Source organism: Passer montanus, unplaced genomic scaffold (genome assembly GCF_014805655.1).
Source record: "Passer montanus isolate IOZ18808 unplaced genomic scaffold, ASM1480565v1 scaffold33, whole genome shotgun sequence".
NCBI lineage: Eukaryota > Metazoa > Chordata > Aves > Passeriformes > Passeridae > Passer > Passer montanus.
In genome coordinates, this window is record NW_024368041.1 from 9,164,030 (window position 1) to 9,181,713 (window position 17,684).

General features: G+C 39.2%; 1 protein-coding gene across 1 annotated transcript in view; it reads left to right on the forward strand.

Moving 5' to 3' along the window:
* Positions 1-13,075, forward strand: part of TG (thyroglobulin) — a 148,896-nt gene extending 135,821 nt beyond the window's left edge. The window contains exons 46-48 of the mRNA XM_039715491.1: positions 6,926-7,066; positions 7,834-8,024; positions 12,732-13,075. Coding sequence (XP_039571425.1) covers positions 6,926-7,066; positions 7,834-8,024; positions 12,732-12,844 — 445 coding nt within the window. The 3' untranslated portion in view covers positions 12,845-13,075. The remainder of the gene's footprint in view (positions 1-6,925; positions 7,067-7,833; positions 8,025-12,731) is intronic.
* Positions 13,076-17,684: the final 4,609 nt, after the last annotated feature.

The window sequence follows — 17,684 nt, forward strand, 5'->3', positions numbered from 1 at the left end:
TGCCTAGGATTAGTGGGGAGGACTTGAGGATAGCTTTAGGTATGGTAAAGAAATGTGTGATAGGAGAAGTATGTTTTGACAAGGATAATGTTATTAACTGTGCAAAGATTTGCCTTGTTAACCCTTCAAGAGGTTTGTGGGTGATTTTTGCATATTATATTGAAGAAGCGCTTCTTGACATGCCAGCAGAATTTCCACGTCACATTGTGGTGCTAAATATTCTGTCTTAAAGATGGTGGTTAAAATTCAGTGCTCTGCCCACTGAGGGGGACTGATCAACAGCAGCAGCAGGATGGAAAAGCATCAAACTGAGACTTAATGAGGCTTTATCTTGTAGTCATTTACATGACTATAATAATCATCATAAAAACTTTTCTTGATTTTGCATGGGACAAATTCAGCCAAGGTTAATGAGCTGCTGTCTTTTTTGAGTCATTTTGGTTGGGGCTGTCTTTACCTCCTGGCTATGCACTCTGGTGTACATTAGTGTGAGTTGTTAAAAGGCTGCTGTATGCCAAGGCTCACATAGTTGGCTGGGTTTTGGTGACACTTCTTAAGATTCCTGTAACTGAAGGCGAGAACTCCTAACTGATAAAACAAAAAATGTTTGTGTATAAACCCATTCAACTATGTGAAGTATTCTTGGTTTCTGTTTATTATGGATGTAGCAGGAATTCTGGCTATACTTAATATCTCTTTGATTAAAGGAGATTTTTCTACTCTTTTCATTTCACAACAATTATATCCTACCCTTGTCCTTTAATCCATCCATCACTTGCTCTCCCATGTGAGATGATGTGAGTACCAACATCCCACAGTTTGGGGACCCAGTCTAAACTGGCTGCTGTGCAGGCAGACAGGAGATTGCCTCTGGGCTTCAAATAAATGATCTAAAACCAGAAAGCAAATAAATTACCAGTGGGGTGGAGACAAGATGCATGTGGCTCCACAGCTGGGCAAACACCACAATTGCCTGTGTCCACTTGCTGCAACAACAGCTTGTCATTGTGCTCTATATCCCAGTCTCTACTCCCAGCCATCTCCTAAATGTTGTTTTGGAAGTTCCTCTCATTCCTTTGGCCTTATCCATTGCTTTGTGCCACTGCAACTATGGAAATACTGTCCCACTGATACAGCCACATCATGCCATTCTCAACTCTTTGCAAAGTTCCTCTGCTTCTGAAGGCTTGAGGTCTGGACAATTTGTTTTCTCTTCCTGTGAAGTAGTTGAGAGGCCTTTGTAATTCAGTAGATTTTCCAGATCCTTTAAATTAGCAATAAATATGCAAAGGCAAAGTAGCCAGCTTAGAAAAAGCAGAAAACCTCTTTAAAAGAACCAAAATTCAGCTGAAAGACTCAGGAAAGGACAAAGCAATTTTGGAGCTCCATGTGCTGCTGTGGCAGTTCCTATCAAATGTAATCTACAAGATAAGCACAAAGTTGATGCGTGTTGAGCACCATGTCTTCCTTGGTGCTCTGGGGTTTTTAGAAATACACATCACCTTTTTCTGGAAATTCATCCATTCATTCCACTTAAGAGTAGCCACACTGAACAAACACACGAATTTGTCTCCCAAAAGTACAATTAAGTGTCAGCATGCCTATTACTAGGTCTTAAATACAGTAATTCCCTGACAGATTTGTGTAATCTATATTCTTTAGGAGTTCTGACAAGTTGATAAAAGTGCTTTCTTTCTTCCTGCCTTAAAATCTATGATATTTTTTTCAATTAGTGTGAGCTTTCAGGCTCTTGAATTTACTATCTGCTATTTCAGTTTTATTTTCTTTAACTGGCACAGCTATAATGCAAAGTGGAACATTGTGTGTGTTGGGAGTAATTCAAGTGGAAAAGACACAGCAAACTCTAGAATACTTTTGCAAATCACATGTATCTATAGGGCTTTTTTGGTACAAAGGTGGATAAACTTGGCAGTTGAATCCTGCTAGGAGTTAAGCTTTTTCCATATGTGCTAATTTTCCTGAAAAGAAGAAAGCAAAATGTTCATCTGTTTTTCACATCCTTTCCCCCATTTTTTTGGCAGGAGTTTGTGATGAGAGGAGACACAATGAGCCAAATGCATCCCTAGAACGGCAGAGGCCACACCAGGCCTCATATTGGCTCACTGAATTTCTATAAATATCCATCCATCCATCCTTTGATTATTTTTTTCTCCCTGCAATCACATACCATTTGCTTTCATAAAATGTGTGGCTGCATATAATTTTTAAGATTATTTTTGCTTGACATACAAATGAACATTTCAGTTCAAGCAAAGTGCAGGGTTGGTAGGCTGCTCCTCTCCCATGACATGGATGAGACAGTGGCTGCTCAGGATATTGGATATGCAAATATACTCTGGAAAAATCTGCTGGTATTAATGTGAAGATAATGCAGATGGGTGCAATTTTAATTGTACATTTAAGCACATTTAATATTTTCAATAGTTCTTACCAAAAATAATTTTAAATGCATTTACTTAAAATAAAAACCAGAATGGGGGCAGAAGAGCACACAGGCAGTGGAACTTTTTATGTAAATCATACCCTCTTTTCCTGGAACAGAGTTTTTATGAAATCCTATTTCAACTCAAATCAGCAGGAGATTTTTGAGCAACCCTTGAGTCTGGGTTTCACCTGCACTCTTCAACTCACTCAGCATGTAAAGAACCTGTTCTCAGCAAAGCCAAGTGACACTGAAGAGGTGGAGATTTTTACTTTCCCAGTGATAGGCATGTCCTTGCAAATGGGATACAGAACAGGGCCTTGATTGTGAGGCTGGGAACTGAAAGCCATGATCTCTTCTCTAACACAAAATCTTTCACAGAATTGTTAGAATGAGCAGTTATTCTCACAAAAGTTTACATGAAAGGACAAATGGTTTTCTTATCTGTGCAATCTGTCACACATGGCCAGCATCTGCTTTATTTGGTGACTGACATGAGTTTGAGCACAATATTTCTTCTGCATTTCTCAGATGATCACTGGTAATTCTGGCTGAACTCTAGCGAGTTATATCTATCTTGTTATTTTAAAATTTAAATTATTAAATAGCAGTGGGAAGTTTGGTGTTTTGGTATCATATAGGATTTCATTAGAATTTTGAGCTCATTTACTTTGGCTTCTGTCTGTGTGTGGAGGTCTAAAAAAGAACCAAAATCTACATTAAAGCAACTAAGAATAGAAGCTGTGACTCAAAATGCTTTGAGATTAATTGATATTAGTTGGAATGGAGAGTAAGGACTATTTTTAAATGAAAGGAAAAGGAGAAATATTAGGCTAGAGTAAGTCATTAATCATTAAAATGACTTTCCAGTATGAAATCATTAGCCAGACCAAGGACAAGGTTCAAAATGAGATCTATGTCCCAATTTACTATGGATCACACTGTGAGGTCTGCAGCCCCAGCTCTGAGTTGTGCATTCAGTCCTAACTTAGCATGGTAGCCTGCCAGATCATATTCTTCTGTTCTGACTGCCCTAATTATGGATTGCCAGTAATGACAATTCCATTTTGCAAACAAAGTTTTTGAGGATTTCTGGTTTGGGGTGGTGGTGGTGGTGGTGAGGGACTTTGGTTTGGGGATGTTTTAGGTTTTTTTGGGTTTTTTTTTTTGGTCTGGTTTTATTTGTTAGTTGTTGATTTGGCTTTTTTTTTTTTCTGTTCCAAAAGCTTGTGATAAAAATTTTAACTTCAGCTCTTCAATATGGAGGCTTATATCTATGCTCTGTTTGATTTGGATCTAGAATTTAAACCAAATCAACCATAACTGGGCTGCTTTTGTTCTAAATTCTGATCTACTCATCTTTTAATCTTCCCTGCTGAAGCTGTCCTTTGTGTGTGAAAGTAGCCACGGCTCTGTAGAGAGAGAAGTGGAGTATCTGATGGCTGAGTAATCTCTTTCTTTACTTGGAAATTTAAATGGAAAATCCATCTCAAGTTTAAGGAAAATTTTCTCAGAACCTATACCTTCCCAATTAAATGGCTTGGCACTGGATATTAAAAATTCCCAGCAAATGATATTTCAGGGTCTGCTGTTAAATTGTTGGTTATGAATGTCACAAAGTTTCTGATTTTACCATCAATTTTTCTGTAAACTGGACTCCAGCAGCATTTCACTTCTGAGTTGAAATAAGAATTCACCATGGAGACCTCATTTTAGTGTGAACAAAATTGTAGGATCTGGCTTCTATCTTCCCCATGCCTTAATTTACTGGTTTGCCAAATAAAAAGAGCTGTGAATCTGAAAAATATTGACATCTTAAAAAGCAAAGCTATACTGAGAAGATCTGAAGAGCCACCTTTGCACAAAGTCCTAGTCCTGTAAAGTAACCAAAGCCACAATTTCATCCTTACACATAATTACATTCACTGTTGTCTTTAAAACAATAGATAAATTCCTTGAAAAGGGACTTCTGTAGAGGAAAGCAGTTGCTATTTGGTTTCTTTTAAAACTCCTTTTTCCCTTGTCTCTGCAGTCCTCCCTTTTGCCAAATTGTCCTCTGAAGCCCAACAGTTGTGGGGCCTTCATATCCCCATTCAGAACTGCTGCTGTTGAGCACATGCTTGGGAGTGCAGTTTGGAGCAGCTCAGGAAATAAAAACCTCCCTTCAGAGCTGGCAGTGTCCAACAGCAAAGCTATAAATACTTATTGGTCTCTCCTTTATTTCTCTCACTCCACTTTTCCAGTGAAAACTGTCACTACCTGTTGTTACCTCAAGTATGCTCAGCGCCCCTACAAGACTTCAAAATCCTTGTATTCTGTGCTTTTTTCACTTCCCTCTGGTCCTTTCTGACCAAACCATTCTATGGTTCTGTTATTCTATGATTCTGTGATTGTATGATCATGATTCTATGATTCTATGATCCTATGATCAGAGTTTGAGGAAGGAGCGTAAATATTCTCCTGATATTTTCCATCCATCTGCCATCTAGTTTCCCTGTTGTCTTTCTCACTCTCCTGTGCATTTATATATGTGCCTCTTTTCTCTCTTAACGTTAGCGGGTTTTTTCTCATCCTCATGTTTTCTTTCTCATCAACCAGAAATATTGAAAGCAGACTGTGAAATTGTAGGGTTTTGTACCACTTTATGTCTCTGTATCAAACCAAGTACAAATAATTTCAATCAAATAAATTCTTATTTAGGAGATTAGTCTGGACTGTAACCTTAACAGTTTTCACCTCTAGAAACATGAGGGCTAAGAACAACATCTCATTTAGGGGGAAGCTCCCCGTCCCAGTGTTCTTGTTTTAGCTTCACAGCTAAGTTCACCTCTGCTATGCAGTCCCTAAATGGGTAGATTTGTCTCTTCATTGCACCTCAACTAATTTCATGTCCTCTAATCTAATCAAAAGTGACTCTTCTTTGCCAAGAAAATTGCCTCTTTAAGTATATCTTACCTTTGCTGCAATACTGACACTAGAAATTGCTGTTATGTACTGGGCCAAGCAAATTATTTTTAAGGCAAAATTATTAAAGTATGATCTTGCTTAATCCTTCTATAAATATTTGGAGAAGAAAAATATGCTTTAATGTTGTTTCAGTTCTGCATTTTTTTGGTGAATAATCTGTGAATAATTCACTTTCCAGATGCAAAGTATTACTGAGGTATTATGATAAGACTAAGGAAAACACAGCCCAAGATGTATTTCATTTAGAGGGCTGTGTGCTTTTCAAAACAGAGGCTTTGGTGCCACCACTCATAAAATGTAAAGCACTCATCTTGCTTTTAGACCACCTGCCCATAATGGTGGTGGAACATTCCTTGTTCCGTTGGAGGCAGTATCAGGGTCACACCAGTGTTGCTGCATTTCATGTCCAAAGATAAAATAGTTTCAGTTGTGCTACCTTTTGACAAATGCCACTGCAGATGAAATCTTGTTGAGTGGATCTGGGATTTGTTAATTCTTGCCTCACAGACATCTGTTCCTTGTCCCAAGTCCCTGATGCTGTCTGCCTTCATGCAGTATTAAACCAAGTTGATAAGACCTTTGTCCAAATGTGGGTATATGGAAAAAGCAATTGGACCAGGCCAGAAATATCTACCCCTGAGCTGTGGTTCAAAGCTATGTGTAGAACATAGTTTAGTTATAACTTTATTAGTAGAAGTTGGCCACTGTTTTTCTGCAGGACTTGGAAATGTTGAAATCTTTGCAGTTAGGTCCTGCAAGTCTTACCTGGCCAGTCTTGTCTCTGGTCAGGTTACAAGTACTGTGTGGAGCTATGCAGCAGTTGTTCTTTCTTAAATCTTATCTAGGAGATTATTTCAAGCTGTTTTGACTTGTCTGCCATATAAACCTTGGGATGAACAGAGTGTATGAACCAAAACCACCCAGCCAGCAGAGAAATTAGATTAAAACTATGTCCAAGAGAAATCTTCATAAACATCTCCTGTTACATCTTTTCTTATCCAGAATCCTGGCCACAATGAAGTCAATGGAAAAACTCCAGTTGCTGCTAAGAAAGGCCAGAATTTTATTCCAAGTCTGTGAAATAAGCCATAATTAACCTTCCGTTGTGGCTGCCAGAATCCATGTCACCACTTGCTTCCACTTTCAGAATGTAATTTTAGTGAAAATCTGTCCAAAAATTAAGAGACATTTAAGGAATAGCCAAGTGACTTTCTCCCTCTATCACTCTCTCTTATACACCCAGTTAATTTAAAAAACGTGCCCTAATGCCTTCCACAGTTTTCTTTTGTAACAAATGTTAAAGACACTGCACTAACATAATGGAAAATTCTCCTTGTTATTGCTTGCTCTTCATTTATGTTTTGGATTGAAGAACTTCTACAGCTCACCACACTCTAATTAATGGTCATTAATTATTGACAACTTTGCTTTATTCTGTGAAGTAACTTATATCCCTTTCTTCCACAAATAAATAATTGATGTTTTTAATTACCTTTCTATAAATATTTGGTTTAGCTCAGGTCAGGAGTTCCTGCTGGATGTTCAGTATGCATTTGGGCTACCCTTTTACCCAAAGTATGAAGTACAATTTACTGATGAAGAAAAGGGCCTTTCCTTGAAAATTATGCAATATATCTCCAATTTCATAAACTCTGGGTAAGTGTAAGATATTTAACAATTGTGACTGGGGAGATGGTGAGAAATAGAGGGAGTGTTGTCAGTCCAGATCTTGCCCTCACTTCGTCATTCTCCATTTACTCTGCAGTTTGTAAGCCTACAGTGGGATTTGGTCCACACTGTTGGAAAGCCACGGCCAAATTACCAACCAGAGCAGCCACCAAAGGTTTAGAGTATGAGACTTTTCTAGGAGGAATAGACATTTTATCTCCAGCTGCAAATTCTACTAAAGTACATGCAGGCTTCAAAGACCTTGGTCTTGTCTCCAGAGCTTTGTTCTAGGACCCCAATTCTTAAACTTCTTGGCTAAGAATTCTCTTTTTTTCAATAAGAAAAGGGAAAGCACAAGAAGACACAGTGCACCCTTTGCCAATTACTCTGTGAACATCATTCTGTGCTACTGTGCTGTGGCCATGCTTGAGAATGAGAAGTATCTCTGGAAACCTAGTGTGGAAATGGTGGGAACACTGACTTAATGTGCTTTTTCCAGTGTCTTGGGTTGGGCTGGGATGGAGGGCTGTTGAGGCTGTCATAAGCCTGTGTCTGTGTACCTGTTCTGAGGAAGTGAACCAGATTTAAAAAGGTGCTGTCAGATGAGGCACCATGAATGATTCACCAGTCTGGACTGAATTGGAACCCCTCTGATCAGAGGGACTGGGTACATATTTCCCTGACCTAGCCAATCTTCTTATCATTCTACTGTTCATGTCATTCTTCTCTAATGATAATGTCTCCCACTCCCTTAGAAATCCAAACTACCTGCACAGTTTCTCGAGAAGAATGTTGGGGGTGATGCCTGCCTGGCCTATGTATCTGTCAAGTGATGATGGCGATAACTACAAGGAATTCACTGTTTCTCTGCCGACACTTAAAGGACTGAAAAAAGCAGATTGTTCCTTTTGGTCTGATTATATCAGCAGGCTGAAAGCATCCACAGGTGAGAAGAGTGTCTTCTGACATTAAATTAACTGTAAATTCTCTGCTTAAAGTTTTTGTGTGACTACAGCACTGTTACGTTGCTGTGGAAAAGCACTTTTCACAAATTAAACATCTTGCAATGTCCAGGGTATATAGTTAAGAATGTAACACTAAACAAATTTACTTTATAGCAGATAATGTGTGATAAAGTTTAATTGTCCTGGAGTTTAACTAGCTAGAGAAATATTCTTGTTATGGTGGTAGAAGATGTGATGAAGCCATATAGAGATCTTATTCCCTATTTACAGTCATTATATAGACTCTGGGTAAACTGGAAGGCTGTGTATGCAGGCCTCTTGTATACTGGAAACACCTAACATGAGAATGTTGAGACTCCTATGGATTAGGAGCAACACAAACCATTTCCATCCACTGTAAAATTGCAGCTGAGGCTTTATATCTTATGGTTCCTGCATGCTTTGACTTTTCACTAGATTAGTTTATTCAACTTTTTTTATAGCTGTGGTGATTATACCTCTTGCATGTGTCCTTTTATATTTGTCATAAATTTTAATGCAGCTATGAGAGCCCTTCAATTTTTTTCTTACTGCTTAGGACAGTAAAACCAACTCTGCTTAGATTTCAATCTGTTGCCTGTCCTGAATTTATTCTAGTAAATAAACTCCCCTTCATATCTGTGTATCTTGTAAATAAATGTGGATAGCCTCAAGCAAAGCAAACAAAACCATCCCTTTTTGGCAGGCAGAGATGTTTTGAATTGTTCTTGGAGGCCTGCAAGTTTTGCATGTGTTTTTTATGTCCTAAGGATTCATCTTCACAGTGAATACAGTTCAGGCTTGCCCTGTTTTGGGGGCTGTTGAATTTCTGAGAACAAAATGTACTTTCCAAGACACCGAGTGACCCAGGCTATCTGTGCCTGACACGAGACCTCAGATGGGCTGAGGCTGATGTTTGAGTGACTCAAAACTAAAACATCTCAGAACCATCAAGCTGGTGGTTCTGATGCAAACACAGAGCATCAATTCTCTCATTCAATAGAAAACCTCAATCTTTACTCATGGTCTTTCTTCCAAAGTAGAGTCGAGATTTTGTTGTCAGCCTTTTCATCAGTTTCCTGGTATCCCTCAATGTCTTTCAGGGTCAGAGGGGATACTTCGATCTCTCCAATGGCTTTGTGCTGGTTGAGATATTGCTAATTTTCACAGCTTTATTCTGAGGTTTAAACAGTCCTGGCAATAACTCCTAGATCTTTTTGAGCCTCATCTCACAGCACTGTGGCTGTGTAATGCCCGACTGGGCTGAAGTCACAGCTCTGGTAGTGACTGCTGACCAAGCACCACGGACAGAGACTATTCCTAGCACCTATGGAAATTCCCCAAAAAGTGGGAAAACATCCACCAGGGCATATTTTTTCTGACACAGACAAAATTTAAAACTAGACAAACTAGCATAGTAACACAAAATTCATGTATGGGTTAGTCCAATGATCTGTCTCGTTCAATATCCTGCTCTTGTCCATGGCCAAAGCCAAATTCTTGAATGTTAAACATAAAAATACAGGGAGAAAGAGAAAAACATACTTGAAGAGTTCACAAGGTTGAGTAAAATATTTGAAAATAAGCCATAAAGTGTGAAATTTATGGAGTATGGATTGTCAAGAAAATGTTTAAAAAGTACATGTCAAAAGTACATGTTAATCTTCAAGCAGAACTGAGTACACCCAGCTGGATCTCTAAGCCAGTATTTGCTTGGCCTCAGCACCATGGTAATGCAGTTACAAAGCTGATTTCTGCTAAATTCCATCTAACAGCAACGTTGGCTTGACACTTTGCTTTGATAGTTGTTTTTAATCTGTTCTCTCTTTTGAATACTAAACTTCTTAATATAATTTAAATAGACATCACATCAAACCCTTTTCTGCTACAGACCCCTTAGCCTGGGATGGTAACTTAGCGAGACGTATCCTGTGAGTCTCTTGATAACAATCTGAGCCCAGGTCCTCATTAGAAAAGGTTCATAATGTTTATCAGTTCAGTTTTAAAGACTGCAAAAAACTCTGATGGTGATGGCTGAACACCCTTAATTTGTTTTTGAGAGGATGTTGTGCTGAAATTCGTGCCAAAGCAGTGTCAGTCTAACAGTACAAGTTCATCACTTGCATGGCTCCCAGAAATTAGATTCTGCAGGAATTGAGTCCCTATACACAATGTTTTCACCTCGTTGATGTGTGTCCTTGCACATGAAGTAGTTTGCTGCACCTCCCTTCAGAACTAAAGCCCTGCACCTCTGTTGTTACCTGACTGCTCCAGCCTCTGCTCCTGGAGTGCTCCTGGAGTCAGGCTGTCCTGTGTGTCCTTGGCATATGCTGAACACCAGATTTGGGAGAACAATGCTGCTCTCCCAACATTTTTGGATGTTGTACCTTGTGCTCCTTCCTGAGTGGGATTCATTTGTCTGTCAACTACTCTGAGATCCAATCTAACACTCTTCTGCCTTTCAAAAATTATAAATGTTCATGATTACATTCTTGGATTGTTGTTGTGAGTTGCAATTTGTGGCTTCATGTCAAGTAGATGGAATTTACAAGTGTGCCAGCAAGAGGCATGGATAACAAAACATTCCAGTCTTCACATCTAAGTACAAAGGTGTACAGGATCTAGTATGATGCAATCTCAACCAGCTGTGATGAATCCTGTTTTGTTGATCTCATCTCTTCCTTGAAATCAATATTTTTCCAGCTTCATATACCATCTGGAATCTATAAGCAAAAAAAATCCCCAATATATTTCAATAAAATGGAGAAGAGCTGGACAAACCAATGATCATAAAATATAGCTGGAACTAGCATTTAAATTTTTTTTCTCAATCCTTTGTATACTGCCATGGGAAATGTCTTGACTTGGAAATCAGGGATGACTAAAGGCTCAAAGCTCAATATCTCCATCCAACAGAAAACTGAGGTGTTCCTTGCTGTGGTTTAAGCTAAACTCATAAATTTCAGCTTCTGGAATAAAACATCTCGTATTAAGAATCTGAGATGTCTTTTAGGTTATTCACTGCTGGATATAGAAGCTGTTTATCTTAACTGTTACCTGTAATTTTCTTTCCATTTAGTAAAAAAATTGTCCAAGTTGGAGTTTCATTTTGTGATCAGACCAAAATATTTAATGACAGAATGTATCATTTGTCCTGGCACATAACTGGAATGTATGTTGTATTTGAAGATAATTTTTAAAATCCATGTAAAAAATGCAATGATTCATCATAATGTTTGCTGGCAGAGCCATCACAAACTATGGAGGGAACTTGGAATCTGTTTCACTGCCAATGAACTAACAATCTCTTGAAGTTTTCTTTGAGACCAGTTTGTAAAGCTGACATTTTGGGGAGCAGTTTGCTTGGGGAATTATGAAAGTGATGGTGCTTGAAGAGGTTTGGAGCTCCCATGGCTGCATTTCAAAAACATGCTTTATATTTTGAATTATGATGGTTTCCATGGGAAACATCAAACTGAGAAACAAGAAGAGTGGCAGCTGTGGAAAAAGGGAGCTGTGGATGGCTTTTTCCAGGGAATGTGTTAATAACTTGAAATTCAGTTCAAAACAGGAGCTCCAGGATGTTTATATATATTCAGACAGATGTCTGGATGCTAACATTCCCATTACATAGTGAGGTGGACTGTGTGTGTCTAACAGTGAGTTCCTTTGTAAGGGGCCTCTCACTGCATCCCAAACAGGTGGAGTTGGATCCAGTCTGCATCTCTTACTCCTCTAGCTGGTATCTAAACAGAACCAATCCTCCTAAAACAAGTGCCTCTGTCAGCAGTCTTCCAGCTGGGGAGAAATACCTTTAGTGTCTCACAATGAAATCTTTAGTGTCTCACAATGAAATCTTGTCTGCCAAACTCATGTGCCTAAATTTTTACTTTTAGGCATATTTTTCATGCCCAAGTTAGCCAGATTGGACTATATCTGTAGAAAATTCAACAGGTAGCAAAGCTAGAGCCTTCTCCATGAGCTCTGGGATGCCATGTAAGCCAAACAAGAGTCCAAAGAATGCTCAGAGTTCAGGCTTGAATCAAAACTGAATCAGGAATGTTGTTAGCATTTATCTTTTATCCTTTCTAGTCACACCTTCTTTTTTGGAAATCTCAAATAGAAAACATTCCTTCAGTATGAGGGACATCTGTGCAGCAATGAGAGCACTCTGGCTATGAGACATTAAATAAACACCCTCAGTACAGGTTCTTGACATAACTTGGTGGTGTTGAGGCAACTGCATCACTGAAATAGGGTTGAAGACTGAAATCGTAGAAGGTAAAAAATAATAAAGAAAAGATTTGTTGGATGTGGGTGTTTGGGGCTTTTTATATTACAGACAGACAAAAAATTAATGTTGCCTACACTTCCTACCTGGCAGGGAATTTTCAGGAGATAATAGAAAAATAAAATCTTGCATGAGTGGAGAAAAAACTCTGATGTATTCCAATGGCAGTTATTTAAAGGACAATACTTAATTACCATGAGGTGATCTACCATTACCCTAAAGCATTTTGCAAATGGATTGCCAACTGAAAAAATACAGTTTCCTGAACATTTATAGCTGCATGAAAGGTTTTTAGGTGTGACTGACAAAATGTGTACCTTGTAGCTTGCTCCCTCAGTGATATGACATCTGTTTTAATCTTAATTTATTGTCTTTTCAGGAAGTGCAAGTGGTGGAGAGCCCTCTGCAGAAAACAGCTCTGGTGAAACTCCAAGTGAAGTCACCTCCCTGGAGAGCCAGCCCCTGGGGGATGAGGTGTCTTACAGCAGATAGGGAATCACAGGGCTGTGGGTTGTCTTTGTCACACAGTTGTGCATCCACACAACCAGATGAACAACACTTCCTTCAGTTAACTTTCTCAACAAGTCAATTAGACCTTTCAATAAAGTAGTTTTCAAGAAAATTTATTAATATGGCACAAAATAAGCACTACAGCTATTGTTTTAAGTCAAAAGAGACTCTAATTTGAACAAAATAAAGTATCAATAAAAACTGAAAAACCAAAACAAATACACTTGGTCTTTATTTCTTGCAACTACACAAATGCCAGCATATTCCAGTGTCACCAGCCAGAAAAGGACCTACATTAAAGCACTCAGAAGCCCCTCACTGATGAGGCTCAGATTTGTTAAAGGTCAAATCTCTCTTGTTGTTTTTTATTACTCATCCTGTCATGAGCTGCTGATAGGAGAGAGAGCCTGGTTTGGCATTCTGGAGAAAACTAAAGAAGTCTAAAATAGGAAGGAAAAGCAATTAAGAAGGGAATCAAGAGTATGCATTGAGTGTGTTCACATGAAGTCATGCACATGCTATATTCATGATCTCCTGTGAAATTATTTGAAGACTATTTGGATAAGGCAAAGTACACAGAAGAGATAATGCAAAGAATATGTTCATTAAAGCTTAGATCATGCCATCCCTGGGACTGCTCTCTGCCATGTGTCCAGGTTCCAAAGGTCTTACCAAGATAGAAGAAAAACCATTTAACATTCCTAGTTATTATACTTGCATCCTGTTCAACAAACAGTAAAAATATTGGAAGAATCAAGAAGCTCATTAATTGGTTAAATATAAAAAAGCAAATGTGGAGAACTCAAACTCTGTTTTCCATCATTAGCTATACCTAAAGTAGCTAACTGGAAAGAGAAAAAAAATCCCAAACAAAACAAAAACCAAAACTATTTAAGAGCTTTTTAAAAAATCCAGATATTAAACATCTATCTCAACAGAGGATGCTTTCTTTGCAGTAACCATAGATACAGAAGCTCTGATTCCTTGGGCAAGACTGGGCTTATTTTTGCCCTATTTGAGAACTAATTGTTGGTCACAGCAACTCCAGTATTATTCTGCTGCCCATAGAACTGCTAAACAGAGAATGGATTTAAAAGGATTCAGTATTGACTTATGTTAATGAAAGACAAATCGTTTCCCGCTCACTATTCAGCTCCACCTTGAGTCCAGAGATGTCTCAGGAATTTAAGAAAAGATTTTCATTTTGAGCCAGGAATGCAACAACTTAGCCTTTTAGGCTCCTAATTACAGTCTTGGCCATCTGGTACGGCTGGTAGATGGACAGGTCTGACTGGGTTTTTTGGTCACCCCTCCTGAGATATCCAGCTTAACTGCCAATTTGGTAAAAGAGTCTCTTTAAGTATGGATGTTTTTGTAAAACATCTTTATTTCTATCTTTATTTTTATTTTATGACTGACTGCCCCCACACACCCTGTTATAGTGGATGCAGCTCTTTAGGCTGTTCTGTCTTTCTCCAGGTTTCCTCGAAGTGTCTTTTCTATAGCCCAGTGTTGGCTTCCTCCTTTAAAAAAGCATGAATATATATTCTTCCGCAGTTCTCTGCACCCTCTTCTTCTCTTATGCTAGTCCTGCTCACTCTCCATGCTCCTTTAAACTTGCTTCTGTCAAGGCACATTTTGATGCTGACAAATGCAGTCTCCGATCCCTTGTGTTCCTGTAATTCCACATTTCCTCATCTTCCCACATCTTCCATCCAGTATCCTTAAGCTCAAACATCTTTGAATTCTGAGATGACTTTTGGATCAGCACAAGTGATTCAGTCTTTTTGGCTGTGAGTCTCATCACCTTCCTGACTTTACTCCTCTTTCTAATTGGGAACCATGCTGTTAGAAATATCCCTGTCAAATCCAACAGGAGATTTAATTAGAAAAGCACACATGTGGACTGACTGACAGAGGTCAGGAAACTTTAGCCTTGGTGATACTGAGAGGCCAAGTCTGCTCCCACATATAATTCCTAGTAAGAAAAATACATTCCCAGACTATTTAGGTCATTGAGCTCTAAACTGAAATACCAAAGACTGCAGTGATCTGGTATGGAAGCAATGCACAGAAGCACAACTAGAGCCATGCTTTCCTTCTTCCTGCTGGAAATGGCTATAATATTTTAAAAGTGTAGCATGCTTTAAAACTTATTATGAGCACACACATGGACAACTCAAGTTAATGTAATTTATTTAATCTGAACTTTTTGAAAGACAAGCTGTCAGAACCTATCTGTATGTGTTGCTTGTAATACTTGAATATCTAACCTACAGCATTTTGTGTGATTTTTTTCACACAGGAGAAATTAGGCAACAGAGAAAAAATGTGGAGTATTAGAAATATTTTACCATGCAGAGTTGGAAAGAAAACAGCTGACTTAATGGCAATGCTGGAACGTTGATTGTTTGCATAAGTACTTGACACATAGAGCTGGAACATCACAGTTGTCATCCTGCTATTACCCACATCATATAATTCCCTTGGCTAAAATTAAGGACTCAGTCTTTCACCATAGCAGCACCATAGTCAATGTTATGTATTACATAGAGAGTCACATTCTCTCTAACTTGCTCCAACTACACTGCTCAACAGCAGTGGCTTATGTAGTAGTAATTAGATATTTATGGACCATTGCTTCTCCCTGTATGAGGCTTAAAAAAAATAAACAAAGTAAAAGATCTTCCACATGGTTCTCATTTGGTCTTTGAAACCCATACACTGCCCTGGCTAGGATTTTTTATAAGTTTCAGGTGTGAGAGAATTTGTTTAATCAGAAGTACGATAGCCAGGGCTTTCAACATTTTCTATTTTTTTTTTCTGTTTTTATATGAGGCTGATCTGGCCCAAAGCTGATGGTTGCTACTTCCTGCTCCTGCAGATGTGAATCCTCTAGCATGGCCTTTGGTCAGGATGATGTTTGCTCCTTCTCCTAGTTTTCCAGCTGCCCAGGGAAGACCCTTTGATTCCAGCACTGGCTGAAACTTGGTGAAACTCAGCTGAGAGCTCATGTGCCCTCAAGGACAATTAAGACAGTTTTGCATCAGGATTCTTGACAAATCTGCTCACTCTTTGAGAGGCCAGTGTGTGACTGGGTGTGGAGAATGCTGTGTTCCTCAGCACAGGTTTTGGATCATTACAAAAGCTATTATTTTCTTGTTTTAAGGAGACCTCCTTTTCCTTCCTGTTGCTATTCCTCATATATTCTGCGATCATGGCATGAGAGGCAATGCCTCAGGAGTTTATCTTTCCTGCTTCTTACACAATCTCTCTACAGGCAGTCTGGTGAGCACAAGTCAATGTAACTTCTAGTATCTTCTAGGCCTCTGATAGGAGTCAGATGGGACTGGATATTTTTAAACATTACAGCTGTTTTCCAAAGCTGACTAAGGAGCTCTGTAAGTCAGATCCCACTAACCTGTAGGGAATTTGGATGCCCGGTTCCCATTATGGCTTTGGAAACCCCACCCAACATCTGTGCAATGGTCAGTGCTCATTTAGGAGCCTTTTCCCTTTCATGATGAGTGGATGGCCACAGACAGAAGCACCATTGCAACTGGCAGCAGTTCATTGACTCACAAGGGGAGAATTCAGCTTGTTGCTTAGCTTCCCAGTTCAGACTGAGATCTTTAGCAAGACAGACCAAAAAAGCTTGCTTATATTTGTTTCATCCAAATAAGACAGTAGTCAGTGTTCAGGGGCAGCCAGCATTTTCATGACCATTATTAGCATACAGGTACTGTCTCACACAGAGAAGTAATGCACACCTCCAAAGAGACTCACATATCCCTGTTTTAAACTCTGGAAAGAATTCAGTCACAATCAGTTTAGCGCAGCTTTTTATACATACCACTGAAAGCAGTGATCTGCTCTGCATATGCCAGCTTAAGTGAAATGAGAGCCCAAATTCAAGAAGAGAGACTTGATGTTCTTCTACATTATGCAATCACAATTGCTCAGATATGTAAATTTTAAATAACATAAAGATAATTTTTTCAATGAAAAGTATTTTGTTTAAAATATTTTGGCTGGATACCTCAAAAATAGGATACCAAGGCAAGGATTTATTCTGGCTCTGAAGAGTAGTAGAGCTGTTTCCAGCAATGTTCACCAAAGGGGAAGGATGGACCTCAACCTGAATCTTCCTTTCATCCCAAAAGGAAGCAGTCACTTCCCACCACGTGCTGAACAGAGCCCTGTGTCATTTCCCCATTCTCTCCAAATTCACAAAGCTGTTTAGGCACCTAACTCAGCACGTTAGGAGCTATCTAAGCCTAACACCTGCAGTCCTGCCCTGCATTATTGTCCATAACTCCTACAAGATGTGGGTATGGAATAAGGCTTTCAAGAGCAGCCAGAGTTGTGCCTGACAGCCTGGTTTCTGTGGCTCCAAAGCTCTGTTTTCTCACAGTTTCTGTTGCAGTCTCCCGAGCTGTCAGAACTTGTGGCTGCGAGAAGAAGGTTGAATCAATCACTTGGACATGATGATGCAAGGGCTGCATGCCCACCCTAGGGACTCCTCCAGGACAAGCACTCCCAGGAGACAGGCTCCCATGTTTGTTAAAACATCCTGAAAAGCTTTTTCTGGCCCAGCCAACACAGTCAAAAACCCCATCACAAGCCTGATTGCTTTCAAAGACAGCAGCTGGCTGGCAGGAGGGAAGGCAAACTGACAGACGTGCTTACTTCAGATGACTTACATGGCAGTTTGCTCCTTTCATGCCTGGTAATAAACACCTCAACAAGGGCTGAGGCTCTTGAATTTGGCAGAAAACCCATGGGCCTGCCTTTCAGTTGAAGTCAAAAATGTCATCAGAGC